This window comes from Camelus ferus, chromosome 30, assembly GCF_009834535.1.
Source record: "Camelus ferus isolate YT-003-E chromosome 30, BCGSAC_Cfer_1.0, whole genome shotgun sequence".
Classification (NCBI taxonomy): Eukaryota; Metazoa; Chordata; class Mammalia; order Artiodactyla; family Camelidae; genus Camelus; species Camelus ferus.
Window position 1 is genome coordinate 8,775,028 of NC_045725.1, and position 18,118 is coordinate 8,793,145.

Below are 18,118 nucleotides of genomic sequence, written 5' to 3' on the forward strand. Positions count from 1 at the left end.
CTTTTTTCAACACCTGTAAGTAATGCCTAAAAATTAGTAAGAAAAATACAAACAATTAAAAATTAGCAAAAATAAATGAGGCTACTCACAGAGGGAACCAAAAGGACATACTAGTAATAATTACGAAAAAATGTTTAGTCTCACTAATTAGGGATACAGAACTTACCACTACTATTGTATGTAGGTGTGAATGTAGACTTATCTTTAGTTGTATGTTTTCTTTTGAATATACTGCTCTTAATTACCTTTCATTTGTATAATCATACATAAAGTCAAATCAACGGTAAAACATTTATTTACAATAAAAATTTAACATCTACTTTTCCTACTTCTGTTAAGTGCTATTGTTTTAAATGTTAATTAACATCACAGACTAAAAACAGCTAACACAAAAATATTTTCTGCTTGCCACCTCATGTCATGAGAATGCTAACAGAGAATGTCTATGTTCAGCTATAACTCCAAATAAAATAATACTGTAACTAATTACCTGAGAAAGAAAAGGCATATGTTATGCACCTCAGGGGGGAAAAAAAGACTAACATTTTCCAGACAATTCATTATCTTGGCTAATCTTAATTTTAAAAGTTATTCATTATAACTGTGATGAAATTAAGATTTCTTTCAAGTTTTTATTTTTAATGGCATAGCCAAAACTGACTTTAATATTTCATAGATTGTGGACATGAATGTAAAATATCCTGGTATTAAATGCTTGAGAAATCCAAATCCAAATACATCAGAAAAATGGGGAAATCACTAAAGAAAAATAAAACTCAAGATACAAGATTTTAAGCATTTGCTTTAAAATAGTGACTACATGGCCGAAGAATTAATTCAGTACCTATTATTGCAGAGAAAATAACCCAGAAAAATCAGGACTAGACTGAACTAGAGAAACCAGGGCTTGACGTATGCCCAGGAAGAAGTTAACTCAATTATACAAGCTACAAAGACTTATAGCCTTTAACTACTCTTAATATCTTAACTTGAAAATGACTTAACTTGGGCTCCTGTCTGAAATAATGTTTTTGAAATTAATATGCAAATGTACTTGTCCCTGGGCACATCATATTTCTCCTGAACTCTGACCCTGTTCAACCTCTTGTGTCCTTTTGGGTTGGGCGTTTTTATCTCTTCTGTTGCTCTGACTGGTCTTCATTCCAGCCATTATCTACAGCTGGCCTTTGTGACCTCCTTTCTCTCATTAGTTTATATAAGCTCACTTTGATCTTTCTCTTGTTTTTAAGTGGAAGTTAATAATTAGTATCTCATTGAATTACAAGGAAGATTAACAGGAGGATGCATGGAATACCTATCATGCTGTTAAGAATATAGTTGGTGATTTTATTAGGGTGCTAGGCTATGTTAGCCAAGTTCTCAGCAATCTCATACCACAAATATTTACGAGTCAGTGGGGGTGCAGTAGTCAGTTCCACACAGTCGCTCATTAGCCCAAACTTGAATGAGACTCCACCGTCTCATAACCACAGCATCTGGTTGCCTAAGAAAGGAAAGAGAAAGAGAAAAGAATTATCCATAGGTCTTTTATTGCTTCTGTTCTGAGGTGATAGACATAACTTTACTTACATTTTATTAACAAAGTGAGTCACATAACCCTGCCCAGTTGAAATAGGAATACTCATAAACCTTAGTATGTCTACCACAGTGATAAAAAGATTTTAGTTCCTTTTTATCTTCCCTTATTTCATGTCCCAATCATAGCCATTTCAGTTTACTAATTATCCAGAAGTTAGGGGTACTTTATGAAGTCCTACAGAATTAAAGCTACATTTTTCTTAGAGCAGTGGGGTGGAAGGGAGGGTGTCGTGATAACAATTGCAGTTCTGTCAGTCTGGAATCACAAAGTGCCCACTTGGAATCTTTACTCGTAATTTTTGCAGGTATCTCAACTTCAGTATTTCCAAACCCACCTTTGACACTCCCTACACAGGAAATCTCTCTTGAAATCCAATTAGCCTTCAAGCTTTGTCAGTTCTGTTTCTGTATTACTCATTGCATCCCTTTCTGGGGACCGTGATTATCTGAGTGCTGGGATGCAACGGCACCTTCAGGTGGGCGATAAACTGTCATGGTAGATGCGAGAAATTGAACCACCACTTCAAAGCCCTGGAGTCGTGGATGCTTTCAAGCACTGATTAGAAAAATTATTTCATTAAAAACTTATATTATATTAACTAATAAGATAAAAATAAATATAAATTAAATACAGAAGTAGACACTGAGATTGGAAATAATAGATGATACAGAGTCCCCAAGATATTTCAGCTGGAACATTTCAGGAACTTAATATTTTTCCATTCGTAGTATCCTTGCTTCTACATTTAAGTAAGTAGACAAGGTTTTAAATAGGTTGACACAAATATAGAGTACCTTTTTTGAAATGAATATTGAGACAGTGTCTATAACATTTAAAAAATAAAGACTTCAAGGTGCAGTCTGTAACCTTCCACTGTTACTGCTCTACGAGGAATTATAAACATGCCTATGGAATAAAGGAGACCTGTTAAGAGATTTCAAGGCATTCATTATTTTTCCTTTTATAAATAATCTCTCAAACTAAAAGACAAAAAGGAAAAGAATCTCTGACTACGTTCTCTGTAGTAATGTTACCACTCACAGCCCCAAAAGCCTCATTCTACTGCTGTTTCACACTGAGGTTTTGTAGAATTTGCTTGCTTCATACATTTAGATCCCAATATAAGAAGTTAGACGTGCTTCTTTAAATTGATAAAGAGAGATATGTTATCTTATTTTTAAAGTAGTTTTTTTAAGAAACCGTGATTTTAGGAGTTTTTCTTTCTTTTTTTTTTTTAAACTTTGAAACTTTCTGATTGTCGCAAAGTGTGTCTTTTGATATATTATTTTGGCCAAGCCTACACAATGGTTTTCTGAAGATGGAGCCATTATATTAATTGCCATCTGCTTTTCTCTATGAGAAGCTGGCTTAGTTGAGCTTAGTTTCAGATTTCCACAAGCCTTTCAGAATACATTATATTTTTATAAGTTTTCACAGATGGAATAATTATCTTTATGTAACCAAGAAGAGGTCATAGAAAAGACAATTTCTAACTAGATTCAGTTACAAACTGTATAAGTGCATAGATTATAATATTTTTCATCCCTTAAGTCATAATTAGTCTTCTTTGAAAGCATAATTGTTCTGAGTCACAGTGGGATCATTTTCAGTCTATATATGCTCATGCAATATCACATATTGCTTCAAGCATGACAGTATTTATTTGTCATAGTCACTTAGCATGCTTGGAAAAAAATAATGACATTCAATTCCTTTGAAGATACATGCAGAACACATACAATAGGAACAGTGTTTCCTACACTGTGTCTGCAGTAGTCATTTATAAAGTTTTTATATGTGCTTGTAGTTTGAAGAAATAACAATAGCTAAATACTTCGAAGTTTAGAAATAAAGAAATCATTAGATCTTTACTACCCATGTGTAGCTAACTATTCTCATAGAGTTAGTTCCAAATACTTACACAGGACATACTAAGTGTCAGACAATATTCTGGGCTCATCAACTCATTTAATCAGGATAACAAGCCTAAGGGATAGGCCGTTTTATCATCCTTTTTCATATGACACAACTGAGGCACCCAGAGGTTAAGCCATTTGTCCAAAGTCATACAGTTAGTGGGTGGCGGCGGTGGTCTAGTCATAGTCATCCTTGCTCCACAGGTGGCGCTCTTCACCGTGCAGCCTTTATGACCCTGCATCTCAATAAAGTCAGGAAACAGTAAACTCTTGATCTTCACTATGGTGCTACATAACCTTCAAGTATGTAAAATAGTTTTATAATTCGTTATAAAACTATATGTATATATGTATTAACTAAATAAACATTAAAACCAAAACACAGAAATGCATGTGTATTTTAATTTACTTATAATTCCTCAATTCAGAGCTGGTTTCTGTCTGCATTTAAGGACATAGTCTTCCAGGCCTTATTCTCTGAACTTGTCCATATTTTTTTTCCTTTAATTAATGAAATTATTTTCTATATATTTAATTTCTTTCTTTCACCTAGCCAGCTTTCTTTCACCAAGCAAAATAGAAACATACAGCATATTTCCGTTTCATTGAATGACTACGGCACCACATTTAATGGCCGAATAACATTATGTTAATATGAATTTTGAAATTTGTTTTTATTCACTTATTTCTTTGTCAACTGTGAGAACAGTTTTGTGTATCTTCTCCAAACGAATAGATTTAGGGTATTCAGGGATTTTCCAGTGTTTTTAAATTATACAATAATATACAAATACAGACAGATATGTGAGGGTTTACCTCCTGAAATAATATGGTATTATTTTTATATATATTAGAAATAATATATTTGTGCATGTTACATGTTTTTACAAGAACATTAAAATAAAAAAAATTGTAATGAAAATATTTTACTGAAGTCACACATTAAAAAAACTGTTAGAAATAGCCTATAGACATGCAATGGCTAAATTAAAATTAGATTACAAAAATGATAAAGATGGTGAAGTGGGTACAGCTTAGTGGTAGAGTGTATGCTTAGCAAGCACAAGGTTCTGGGTTCAATCCCCAGTACCTCTGTTAAAACAAACAAGCAAACTTAATTACCCCTCCCACCAAAACAAACAAAACAAAACAAAAGAAAAAGTTTGAAAATAAAAATGGTAAAGACGTCATTAAGTTCTATACATATTAACTGCATTGGCAACATGTAATGTGAAATGTGATCTGAAAGGAGTTTAGGCAAATCTTCAGTACAGAGGCATTCAGAGATTTACCCTTGAAATAAGAAGAAGAAATCATATTTTGATAGCTTGTGGAAGCGGAATAAAAGGTGGGATACCAGATTTTTAAAAGAGCAATTTGCCAGTGTATATTTCATCAAATGGAATCTGTCTCTTCTCATTCTAGAATATTTTGTATGGTCAGGTTCAATCTTGTCAATGCTTAGCACTACAAATACGGTGTTCATTAATCCACAGCCGTCCCCACTGCTCCAGAACAGAGTTCACAACAGCCCCTCGGGATAGAATGATGCCATATTCTGGGACACCACACAAACAGTGAACGCGGAGGAAGGCTGCTGTATTAAGGAGGGCTCAAGAGACTCATATGCAGGTGTTCTGACGCTGTTGCTTCAACTGCAGCATATGCTTTTAACTCCACAGTAAATATGCAAAATATGTCTAATGAGAGTTTATAAATGGGACAAAGAAAAGGTCTTTTATATTCAAAGTCTATGGGAAAAGGTTTAGTGTGTGGTTAATTACAATTTTTGATTCAGAAGTTGTCTTTCTTCCTTCTCACTTATATATACAAGCTGTAACCGCTCATTTCTTTCTGTATTCCTGATAGCAGTTCCGAGAAAGCCATTTGAAATCCTCTAGTTACAATGTCACTCTTAAGAGATTGCCAAGTTTCTCTTGATTTTTAAGAGATCACAAATAGGATTAAGTTTCTAAACTCACCCCATCCACGTTTCCCAGCTCCAATTTTTATCTTCCCACACACAGCCACTAAATCCATCATTCTGTCTTACTGTTTCCCTTTTTCTTTGTGATCTCAAGAATCTTTAGAATAAGAGGGAAAATGATGGCCTAAAAGGAGATGATAGAAAACATTTTATGTCTATTTTCAAGACTAGCCCAAATATTAAAATACAATTTTATATAGATCTTTATTCAACTTAAATAACATGAACTGTCAGTGACAGATGTCATATGCAATATTAGATGCCTATACATTTTCATTCTTCCATTCAGTAAAACACAGTGTACATTGTACACTCTATGCTTTTAAAATTAGATTTCCAGTCCTACCTCTGTCTGGTAATATGCAGGTCATTTTAAATTTCTCCATATAAATTTCTTCATATGTGAATGTAATATAGTAGATGAAATACACTTTTCTATACTAAAATCATGTGATTTTTACTTGGATATAATATGTTGATGCTTATGATAATGTTATTCAAATAATAATGTAATTATTGTATAATGTAACATTTTGTTAATGCCAATGCCATTTTATTTTTATACATTATGTAGTTTGAAATATACTGTACTCTACATTTTATTTACTATTTAAAAAATATGCCTAGATACTGGCAATGGGATGAAATCCAAACACACTAACATGAGATACATTAACATTTTTTCCATATTGAAATATTATGCAGTTTTGTATCCATGTATTCACCTGGTTGGAAAATAGAACCAGGATTGCAGATGTAGAGCAGAAATGTCACTGCCTGTTCCTCTAGGGCCCATTTCAGACATAGTAATTGATAGCAGTTTTCCTTATTAGCCTAAACTCAGCCCTGAGTATTTCTTTCTGGCACTGCTGACAGCTGCCAACACTCTTCAATCAGAAGTGGACCATTACTTGAAATATTTTCTCTACTTCCCCTGAAATGCATGACCATTATAGAAAATTTGGAGTATAGAAGAGTGTAAACAAAGCCACAATATTTCATCATTCAGACATACTTACTGCCACTGTTCATTCTTCTATTTTTATATTGAGGTTCAAATAAAAGCATATTCATATATGTTTTGTTATGATATAGGAATATATTTCAACTTTAAATTTAATTGTGAAATATTTCAATCATACACTTAACCTGAAAAAAAATAACATATGGTAGAAAAAAATCACCCAGAGTTAATGAATGTTATTATTTGACATCTTTACTTTAGATAGTTTTAGAGGGAGGAAAATGTAACAGATATTTCTAAACTTCAAACTTTAAACCAGTTTCTCTTTCTCCTATCAAGGTAATTACTGTAATACATTTTCTGTTATTTTTCTTTTTCTAGACTTATCTTACAAATTCTATTTATGAGAATAGTCACATAGGGCATCATCTTATAATTTTGAAACACTTCTATAATTGGTATCATATAGTACCCTAACTTGAACTTTGTTTTTCATATTTTTTTTCCAGTTAATCCAACTTATATTTGCCTCTAAGTGGACAAATTTGAAAGTTTCTCTAGGAATCATACAGTAGAAAATAGCTATTAGTTTATAGATTAAACTAACTTCTAAATATACTAAATTTGGATAAATTGTCTCCACAATAGTTGTCTAAATTTTCAATTTCATCAGCATTGTACAAGAATTGTGTTTTCTATACATTTCCTGTACATTCATCTAGAACAATATCTTTCTTAAAAACCCCTCACTTTTTTTTTCTCTCAAATCAGTGACATGTTGAAGAAACTAGATCGATTTTTTAGTAAATAAGTGCTGTTTAAAATTCAGTGTGTACGTGGATCTCACACATAGTGTGATAAAATGCAGACTCAGGGTTAGGGTACCTGGAGTAGCTCAAGATTCAGCATTTTTAACAAAATGCTGCTGTTCCTCAGACCACAAGGTGAGTAGAAAATCTGTAGAAAGATTCACAAGCTGGATTTGTTTGTTTGTTTTGTTTTCATTTACTTTATTATTTTATCGCAGGTTAATTTCCTATAACCTGGAAATTAGCTTTCAAGGTTTTTGGTAGAAAAACTTTATAGATTGTGTTATTTACATCATTTTGTTGGTATGATCAGTGTCATGTATATGTGATGTTTGAAATGGAAAAGTCAGTAGCTTAAGTTTTTTGTTTTAACATTTGAATACTAAAAGGTACCTTTCATCCCCGTCTTACATGTTATCAACATTCAGCCATTTTTACCCAAGCACTGTAACTTTTCATTTATTTTCTAAAAATGGCTTTATTTCTTTGTTAAGATGAAAAAAACATTTCTTTCAAGCCTTATGCAATATAAAAATATCCTCAACAGACTTTCTATTCATAATGTGTTTTATTACATCAGTCTAACTGATTTTTAAATTCCCTGGGTTTTAAGCTGAATTGTCATTTTGTCTATTTAATTAGCTATGTAAATACCATAATTTGAGAAATTGGATGAGAAAACTTAATTCTATTGAAAAAGGGGAGAACTTTGGCATTTTTCCTTGGCTTGTTGGTTGTTTTAATGGGGTAGTTTGAGTTTTACTGAGATAGAAAAGAATAAAGCAGGTTAACATTTTAGAAATATCTGTCTCAATGTCATTCATCAATCAAGGAGATTTCCAGATCAACTTTTCAGTCTTTGGGCAGATTTATGACTACGGTTTAAAAAAGACAGTGACTGAGCAGAAATTTATAATTATTCCATTCAAATTATTGCTGAACCACAAAATATAATTTAACTTATTTGGAAGATAAATTAAATGTATATTTTGTTCCATTTTTACAGATATGAAAGTTGTAGCCTGTCTTTAGCAATTATGTAAGAAAATGTTATTTTTAAATGTCAAAAATTGTGTTTTGTTTCTTGTTTTTTAGGACTCTGAAAGATTCCTAAGAGTTAAAAAGATTATAAGAGAACATAAGATTTTTATTTGCAACATACTGTTTCTTCTGAAGAGAACCAGTTGGAATCAAAGAGCAGAATGAATCATTGCTCCTTGCTGCCTTTTATGTTGGGAATTCCTCTCCTATGGCCTTGCCTTACAGCAATAGAAAACTCTACAACAGAGGAAGTTAAGCACCCGGCAGGACCTCATCTGAGAGTGAAGCGTGGCTGGATGTGGAACCAGTTTTTTGTACCAGAGGAAATGAATAAGACTAGACATCACATTGGCCAGGTACTGATTTTCTGGAAGTGTGACAGGGAATAACGTTGTAAATCTTAACGAATGAGTTGAGGAAGTTCTGGGTTGGATGACTTCTCCATTTTCTTAGTGGAACCACTAGAAAGTTTCAGACCCCTGGTGTAATTGATGGTTTCGCATTTGCAAGCACCTAAAATATTCACAAAAGTTGAGGAATAAGGAAAACTTTGGTTTTCAAATTTTACTTTCAACTCTCATACGAAAATGCAGCAGTTTATCAACATCTGGAAATTTGATTGTGTTACTTGTAGCAATGGATCAGAGCAACCACACTGAGAACAGTAATGTTTACCAGCAGTATTGAGCCTGATTTCCCATTGTGCTAAGTAGGTGTGGATGTACCCCTCATTAATTTTTAATGAAGCAGATTAATAGCAAATCCTTTTTCAGTTTTATGTTGCTTCAAGAGCCTACACACTTCATTTAACTAATGAAGTTGAAGTAAAATGAATAATTATTTCACTTTCTTATAAGAATATATTTTAAGAAAATTTCCTTAATGAGACAGAGTATTTCCTATTTGTGTTTTTGATTTTTATTATTATTTGATTTTCTTTAAACAGAAGTAATTATAATATCATGTCCATCTCTGTAAGGGTCTTTCTCTAGATGAATGAACTGAAATAAGTTTAACTGCTAATTGACACTAAAATTTAATTGGGCCCAAAGTGTGCAACAACTCAGCATTCATGAGCTCTCTTTTTCTAGACCTTTCAGGAGGGCTGCAGTGTTAGTGTGATGTCTGGATTCCACAGGAGTCCATCTATCCCATCAGCTGAGTATATATGAGAATATTCAACCAAACCTTGGTTAAGATTTTAGGCAAACAGATTTCAAACACGTGTGTGTGTGTGCATGCCTACTGTAAGTAATGTTTCTCATTCTTTTTTATTTTCTAAGGTAACTCCAGGTAAACCACAGGCAGAATAGCATAAATGAGGTCCACTCTTAAAAGTGTCTGCTAGTTAACTGAATCTGTAGCCGTATTCACAGTGAGCTCCATAGGCCCTCCCACCATTGAAGAAGGTGGCAGGTGGCTTAGTGGGCAAGGCTGTGCAGGGAAGTGCATCAGTGCAGTGAGAACCGAGACTACCTCAGGGGCTAGCTCACATTTTCTAGTTTTTGTTCTTCTGCTCCCTACACAAATCTCCCACTTTCTTTTTTCACATTGTGATTGGTTTTGCTTCGTTTTCTTTCTATGAAAATACTGTAACATATTTTTTCCTCTAAACAACCTCATTAGGCTTAAACAACATACAGATAACTGGTTTAAATGAGATTAATAATTAATACTTACATGCTTGTAATGACATAACTCGTGAAAATAAAATATAGCTGATGTGTCCAAGATAACTTTCTTTTTTATCTATTTGTTAAAAGATTAAATTTGGAAAGCACAGTTAAGAAAAAATTTAAAGTCGTATTGATTTGCCAAATTGATAGTAACTTACCTAATTGGAAAAATATTTTTGAATAAATATAGAATATTTTATAATACTAGAATCCATGAAATTGACATGTGTTTAACTTACACATTTTGTGACATTAAGAGGCAAATGTTCAAATAATTTAATTTTTTTCCTTAAATCTGGGTCTTTAAAAAGATCAAGCTCACTAATCTATTAAAATTAAATTGAATATAGTTGGAATACATTTATGAACGCCTAAATCGACTTACCTTCATTCTAATGTTGAATCAGATTTTCAAACTACATTCAAATGATATTTAGAAACCAGGGGCCATACACTGTTTTCATTTGATATATTTATTGGAGAATACATTTATTTTCCTTAATTTCTTATCGTTAGGACATGGAGACTTCATTTTTATCTTATGAGTAATGAAGGACTATCAAATTTACAAAGCTTTAACTCTTTTATTATCTTTTTATTATTCCCAATTTGTTTCTCTCATTGAATAGCACCGATATTCAGCATATTATTAAAATTATTAAGATTAGTTATTTTAGATATCTTCAGATATTCTCCACAATCACTTAAATGAATTTTATTAAGTAGTCGAGAATAATACACTGTACCCTGTACTATCAGAAAAGTTGTGAAATTAAGATTGTATTTCATGGTTAACCTTGCAAATTTTCAGAGAAGCTCTCACTCTGAAAAAGAACATATTCATAAATGGTGAATCCGGAAAGCCATGGATTCACATAATTAGGGGATCATGGCATGCTTCCTTTCTTTATGTAAAAAATAATTTAGATGTGAAAAATCATACAATCAGTGTTACCTATGTCATAATAACCCTTGTTTTGATATATAAAATTCAAATTTCTATTAACACTATGAATAATAAACAAATTTGCTTTTAAAAAGCAGTAGTGAAGGCAAAAGAAGAGATACATTTGAGAATTGAATAGAGTATGTTGGGAAGAAAGAGTTAGATCTAATTTGGCTAAAATTCAAGGACTGGAAGACCACTTTACATAGTGGTTTGCAGGGAGGATCTGAGATCAGACAGGCCTTTTGGTCTAAATCATAAATTTACCCTAAAATCTTGTGACTCTGTGAAAGCTGTTAAATCTATGAGTCTCATTATCCCCCTCTATTGAAAGTATTTATTACATCAATACTGTGTGTTTCACAGTGTTGTTATGGGGATTAATTGAAAAACCTAATATAAAACAATTTATAGATTTTATAGACGATTGACATTAGTATTATCTTCTCAATGTGCTCCCTAATTTTCTTACTAATATTTCCATGTTTTCTATGTTTTTAGCCTAGAGATAAAACATCACTGTTTACATGTATTTAGATCATTATTTTCCTATCTGTCTCTAGGTCCCAATCTAATATAAACATCTGAAAAGTATGGTTTTAGTAACTAAAAATGTAATCATAGAGTAAATGAGTAAACATGAACCAATTCGATTGTGCATAATTTATAAAAGGGGCTTTGTTTTTCAATGGTTATAGTTTCTGATTGGAATTATTTATTTAGAATAATGAAATTTGTATAGCTCTTTGCGTTGAAAATTCAAAGACTCCTCTGCCTGTTGACAGATTTTAATCTTAAAATTAACATTTTACCGTATTTAATATAATATGGCGATTATATGAAATTATTAACCTGGGAAATAATGAACGGACCTAAAAATAAAATGATTAAAATGTTTGTGCCTATTTTAACATGTCTGGAAACTAAATTTATCCCTCTTTGTGCTTGCAGCTAAGATCTGATTTAGACAATGGGAACAACTCTTTCCAGTACAAGCTTTTGGGAGCTGGAGCTGGAACTATTTTTGTCATTGATGAAAGAACAGGTGACTTATATGCTGAGCGGAAGCTTGATAGAGAGGAACGGTCCCTCTACACTCTCAGAGCCCAGGTAATAGACACCACTACTGGAAAGGCTGTGGAACCTGAGTCTGAGTTTGTCATCAGAGTTTCGGATATCAATGACAATGAACCCAAATTCCTAGATGAACCTTATGAGGCCATTGTACCAGAGATGTCTCCAGAAGGTATTGCATATTAATTTACATCAAAGATATACCTATTAGCAATGAAAACAGATTTAAATTTTCCAAGCATGTTTTGGAAGTGAATATATTTTAAGTTCTACATTTGTAGTTCCTTCTGCAAATGTGTTAAGTAAAGTATTTGAAAAATTTGAGTATTCATTAAAATGTTGTAAACAATGCTATTATATGTTACTAAACTGTGTCCTTAAACTATAAGGTCAGTCTGCAAAGCAATGGAAAAAAGGTTAAACATACTTGAGTGACATATAAAATTCTTTAGCTTGTTCACTTATTAGTTTCTTCAATAGAATTTTCCCAAAACAAAAAATAATTTTGTATCTCAAAAAAGCACATTAGGTCATCCTGAAAGACACACATGTAAAAAGCAGGAGAAACCAGTGTATAAGACAAAAATCCTGTATGTGTCAAACAATGGAACATGGAAGCTAAAAGTAAAGCAAAGTGGTTGAAGACCTATGTGCAGCTGTATCCATTTTTAAATTCTTTTCCAAACTCAGTGTCATTTAAATAAATATTTTGAATATGATACTCATAAAAGAGAATTTTCATGAGATGTAAGAATTGACTACCTTGGAAATCAGAAATGTCTTTCCAATGGGGGAAAGTTTCAGTATGGTTATACAAAATTTGTACTCTCATTCTTTGTCACAAAATTTTAATAATACAACATACAGTAAAATTTAATTCATAATATTTATCCTACGGTGTGCTAAACTTGAATGTGATTCAATAAGTCACTTTTAAATTATGCTAAAATGCTTTAAAACTGCTTTACCTAAACAATTTGATCCATTAGCCTACAAGTCTAAAAATGTATATTCCATTATATATTTTCCTGACTCTTCAATTTTTTAACATTCCAAGTAGCAATTTAAAGACTTGTTTCTAAATGTGTTTAGAACATGGGTTTTTAACAACAGCATGAACAAATTTAGTTGTGTAACATGTATCAAGACCAATTATCTTTAGATGTAAATGATACATTAATATTGTTCTATTTCATAGCTAGGCAATAAAATATCTTTTTTTCCCTTCCATCCTTATCATTCTGCTCCTCCTCCTTTTTTTCTTCCTCCTTCTCCTTCTTCAACAAGCATATATTATGGACCTAACATGTTCCAGGAACGTTTTTTGATACTGGGTATTCAGTTGTAAAAGAGATACATGAGGTAATTGCTAGTATGGAACTTGCACTAGTTATATACTATATATAACTATAACTTATAATAGTTATAATGTACGAACCATAAATATTTTAAATAAACCAGGTAATATTTGACATTGTATGCTATTAAAGTGTTAAGTGTGGGTAAAGTATAATGATGATTTATTGACTGGAGGAAGTGGGGACATTTTAGGAGGTGATACTTAAAGGAAATGATACAAAGAGGCCAGTCATGCCATGTTCCAGGGGAAAAAATTCCCATAGCAGGTCACCCTGCATATATCAGTATTGGGGTTATTGCCACATAGTGAGCATGTAGGGCATGGCAATGGATGAGATGCCCTTGGCAGAGAATGTTGGTAGAGACAAGAAAAACCTACAGGGCGACTGAACTGTTAAGCAGAAAGAAGTTGACTGGTAAATTAGAATAAATGGGATTGGCCAGTCATGTAAGAAAAGAAAGACATGAGAAGAGATGTTGTGAAAGAAGACATTCCCTAGCTGTGTGGAGTGCTGCTGTGAGGTCGAATAATATCGACAGAGAACAGAGTAGTGACTTTTGATTCAGTAAGTTCAAGGTCACTAGTAATTTTGGTAAGAGCAATTCGGTTGAATCTGTGCAACTTCAGTATGCTGGAGATTATTCCATTGCATGGATAGAAGGAGAAGAGTAAGTGCCAGTGAATTTAACCAACCTGAAAGATGCCGTACGACGGGGAGGAGACAGAGATGTGAGGCACTGGGCAGAGGGAGATAAAGGTTAAGGGGATTTTTGTTGCTGTTTATCATTGTTTAATCATTTATTGACATGGGAAACTTAATAGCACAGTTATATATTATAGAGAATGACCCAAAAGAAGAGTATTTTTGAAGTAAAATAAACGTGATATAACTGCTAGAAAACTGTTCTTAAGAAGGGAAGGAGCCATGAAGTCTAGGGCAATAGTAGAGGGACCGATTCAGGTCAATGCATTGATTGATAATAAACTAGTTAGTAAGTGATTGCTTCTATTTTATCAGTGAAGTATGAGACAAAGGCAGTAACTGAAGGCAAGGGAGAAAAATTTAGTTAGAGAAAAGGAAGTACAGCTAACAGCCATTTTGCAGAGTCAGAAAGTGAGCCCACAGAAGAAAATACAGGGTGCATGATACAGTATTTGTATTATGGCATCACGTGAGCCTCGTGGTTGTTGATTTGATAGAGAACCCAAAGCACTGGTTTGATCTATACGATATTTGGCTACCATAGATCACTTTATGCTTTGCCATTAGAGGTGTGTGTACATATTTTCGCAGTCAACCTGTGTAATTCAGTACACCCTGAGGCAGTGCCAGGGTTCAGGCTTTGAAGGGAATCGTGGTGAAATCAATGAGTCCTTATTATATCTTCCCCTGGGGAAAAGGGACAAGCAGAATAATGGTCAGCTGTTATCAGAAATGTCATCTATTATGGAAATAGAGGAATATCCCTATTACTCTGTCAACCACTGTGTTTCATATTCTATCATAAATATAAACTATGTACAAAATGTCCTTGCCACAGGTTGCTGACTTCCCTATTTCTCACATGATACAGAAACTAGTCTGCATATCAAAATGTTTACCATTCTGTTACATTTTTATGCTTGTGGGCCTCCCATAATCACTAGATGATAAAACATTCTGTGTGAAATACGAGACAACATCATCTAATAAAGTTTTGTTACTCTTATCAAGTAACGTTTAGATGAGACCTATTCAGTTCTCCCTAATACTCCTGGTTAATACTAACATCCATATAAATCATCATTGACAGAGGTACACTGTTACTACATTAGGTTTTATTCTTGTGGGGAGAACAAGTCAAATGTGTTGGGAAATCATATTATTGATGCTGTCAATAATGCTTTCAATCTTCAAGAATTATTTGCAGTTTTGTAAGTTTTAGCACTTACTAACATTGCCACAGAAAACATAATTTATATTTAATAAAATATTTTCTCATATTAATAATTATAATTTTATCTTATATTAATATATCATTATCTCATTATAATTTTCATAGCAAATGAAAAAATGTATCAGCAAATGCGTATTCCAGAAACTATGAAACTGTGATTTTTTTCTCAAGCACTTGGTGCAAGTTTACAAACTGTATCACTTACATAAAATATGTTTTTCAAGACAGTATGTCTGATAAAGGGGGAAAGTCACATATTGTCTTCAATTTATTTTCATAAAGTCCTTTCATGAAATACAGCTTTAAGATGCTTATTTATTACTATTTATTTGTGTTACTTGACTATTTTTTGAAGATTTCTACAGTATTTAAATTACTGATTGGGAAAGTATAGAGGCCTACTTTTTTCTGTTGACTCTTTTAGAATAAAGCATTTAGAAAATATTTAAGAAGGTTTAAAGTTGATTCATCTGTATCTAATGGATTATAATGTTAATAAACCTGAGACAGGAAAAAAAAAGAAAGATGGAAAAACTAAAGAAAATAAAATCAGTAATTAGAATGATGTACGAATTGAACATTAGTAAAGCCCTTCTGAATTTTACAGCAAATATTTACAAATCACGAGTATAAAGCAAGATTATATGCAATGAATTTTTGGAAATTCTCCTGCATATTTTTATCATCTTAATGTACTTTACACTTCTTTCTTCCATGGTACGTGTTTGATGAGACACACAGGGCACATGCTCACACACACACACACACACACCCCCTCACACTCACAGACACACACACACGCACGCACAAATACGGAGAGTGAATCATTGGTTAGTCATCATGATTCATTATCAAGCAGTGTTTGAAACATTGAAACCTTGTAGAATTATTCTGATTCTATAGGATTGGTACTTTCAACTGAAAAGTGTCAAAATTCTTCATGAGAGAATAATAATTATTTTCCCAGAAATGGAGCTCCCTAACAAACTCACATGAGAGAGTTATTCTGGATATATATTTAATATTATATTGCTTTTCTCCACTAAGTTTCCTAAGAGTTGGACTTTTTGTATTTTCCACACAAAATTATTTTATGTGACTCATTTCAGCAAATATTACATAAAATTGAGGACCACAATAATTAAAAGTTTTAACAGTTTTATTATTGCAGAGTAGAGTGGCTTCTTACTAGAGTTCTGAGTTTATAAAACTAGATTGTAATGAAAAACTTCATGATGCTAGTTGTGCAGAAAATCACAGCCTGTTTGATTTTGTGCCATTTGTGTTGCCCTTCTTATTGACATGGAACATAGTGTTTCAACAAGTGTGGATTTCCAACACATAATGCTGGATTCCATATTTAAACAAAAATAATTTAAAAATTCAATTAAAGCAATGTTTTAATTTCAGAATTAATTTTAAATGTACAAGTATTTATTTTCCATGAGTTTTATTGATTGTTACTGAATTTTAATGAGAAGGCTTACCTCATTGATATCTGGTAGATTTTGCTTTGCACTTAAAAAAAAGTCTTTAAAGCAAGTAGGCATTTTATAAATACAGGCCAAATAATTATGTGCATCTTCAACTTGATACTAAGTCAAGATAATTTCAATAATGTTTATTAATATTTTATTATCATTCTATAAGTTTTTGAAGTACAGGTCACTATGATTTTTGAAGAAAACTTTTCTAATTTCCTTTTGATTCCTCCACTAATAACACATCTTTGAAAGATACTTAATTACATCTTGTAATGGATTTTTTAATAGTTACAATTGATTAGGTCATGGATATACATATTTAAAATTATACGTTGTATATAGGAGTTAGGGCTATTTTGTATAAGGTTATATTATCTTGTCTATACAGAAAGATATTTGTTTTATAATTCAGAACAAGGAGGACTAGTCTTTCATTGCACATCATCATCTTGCTTGCTAAAGCAAGAATATCTTAGGGAACTGAATCCATTTTTCAATAAGACCACAGTCTTAATTTCTTTTAACTGTTTATTTCCTCTTCAGGAACACTAGTCATCCAGGTGACTGCAAGTGATGCTGATGACCCCTCAAGTGGCAATAATGCTCGTCTCCTGTACAGTTTACTACAAGGCCAACCATACTTCTCCATTGAACCAACAACAGGTATTTCTGAACAAAACAAAATGCAATTCAACATAGATCTAAGTAGACAAACATCAGAGCAAAAATTCTCTGCTTACAAATGTGTTATAAAGTGGATCTGATGTTTCAATAAATAAACGGGTTGTAATGTTAAACATTTATTTTTAATCTTTTGGCTGATTTTTCTAAGGTTGAGAGATTAGATTTTCCACATCCATACCATAAATGATTTGTGTATGGGGTATAAAACATATAGCAGGTAATTCTTACAAATTAATTTAAAAAGGCAGGTAACCTAATTTTAAAATATGGGGGAAAGACACTTACAAACAGTTGACAAAAGATGATATACAGAAAGCCTGCAAGCATATTAAAAATACTCAACCTTATTAGTCATTTTTGAAATGCAGATTAAAACCACAGAGAGTTCCATCTGTACACCCAACCAGAATGAGATTAAGTCCGAGTTTATGGTTGGCAGTAGGAACTTAAAAATATAGTTCTGTATTTTATGTATTTTTGATTCACACGAATGCAATATTTGATTTTTATGTCCCTGCTTCATTTTCTGCTAATCAGTTGAATCCTTTATAAAATAAATAAAACAAAAATTCTCTTTATTTATATGTATATGTATAAAATACATAAAAATTACATGGTACTGATTTATTTAACAAATATT

At 32.3% G+C, this 18,118-nt stretch overlaps 1 protein-coding gene across 1 annotated transcript in view; it reads left to right on the forward strand.

Annotated features, from left to right (window-relative positions):
• Positions 1-18,118, forward strand: part of CDH19 (cadherin 19) — a 71,199-nt gene that overhangs the window by 10,816 nt on the left and 42,265 nt on the right. Inside the window, 4 exon segments of the mRNA XM_032470348.1 lie at positions 5,013-5,148; positions 8,372-8,673; positions 11,891-12,185; positions 17,338-17,457. Coding sequence (XP_032326239.1) covers positions 8,479-8,673; positions 11,891-12,185; positions 17,338-17,457 — 610 coding nt within the window. The 5' untranslated portion in view covers positions 5,013-5,148; positions 8,372-8,478.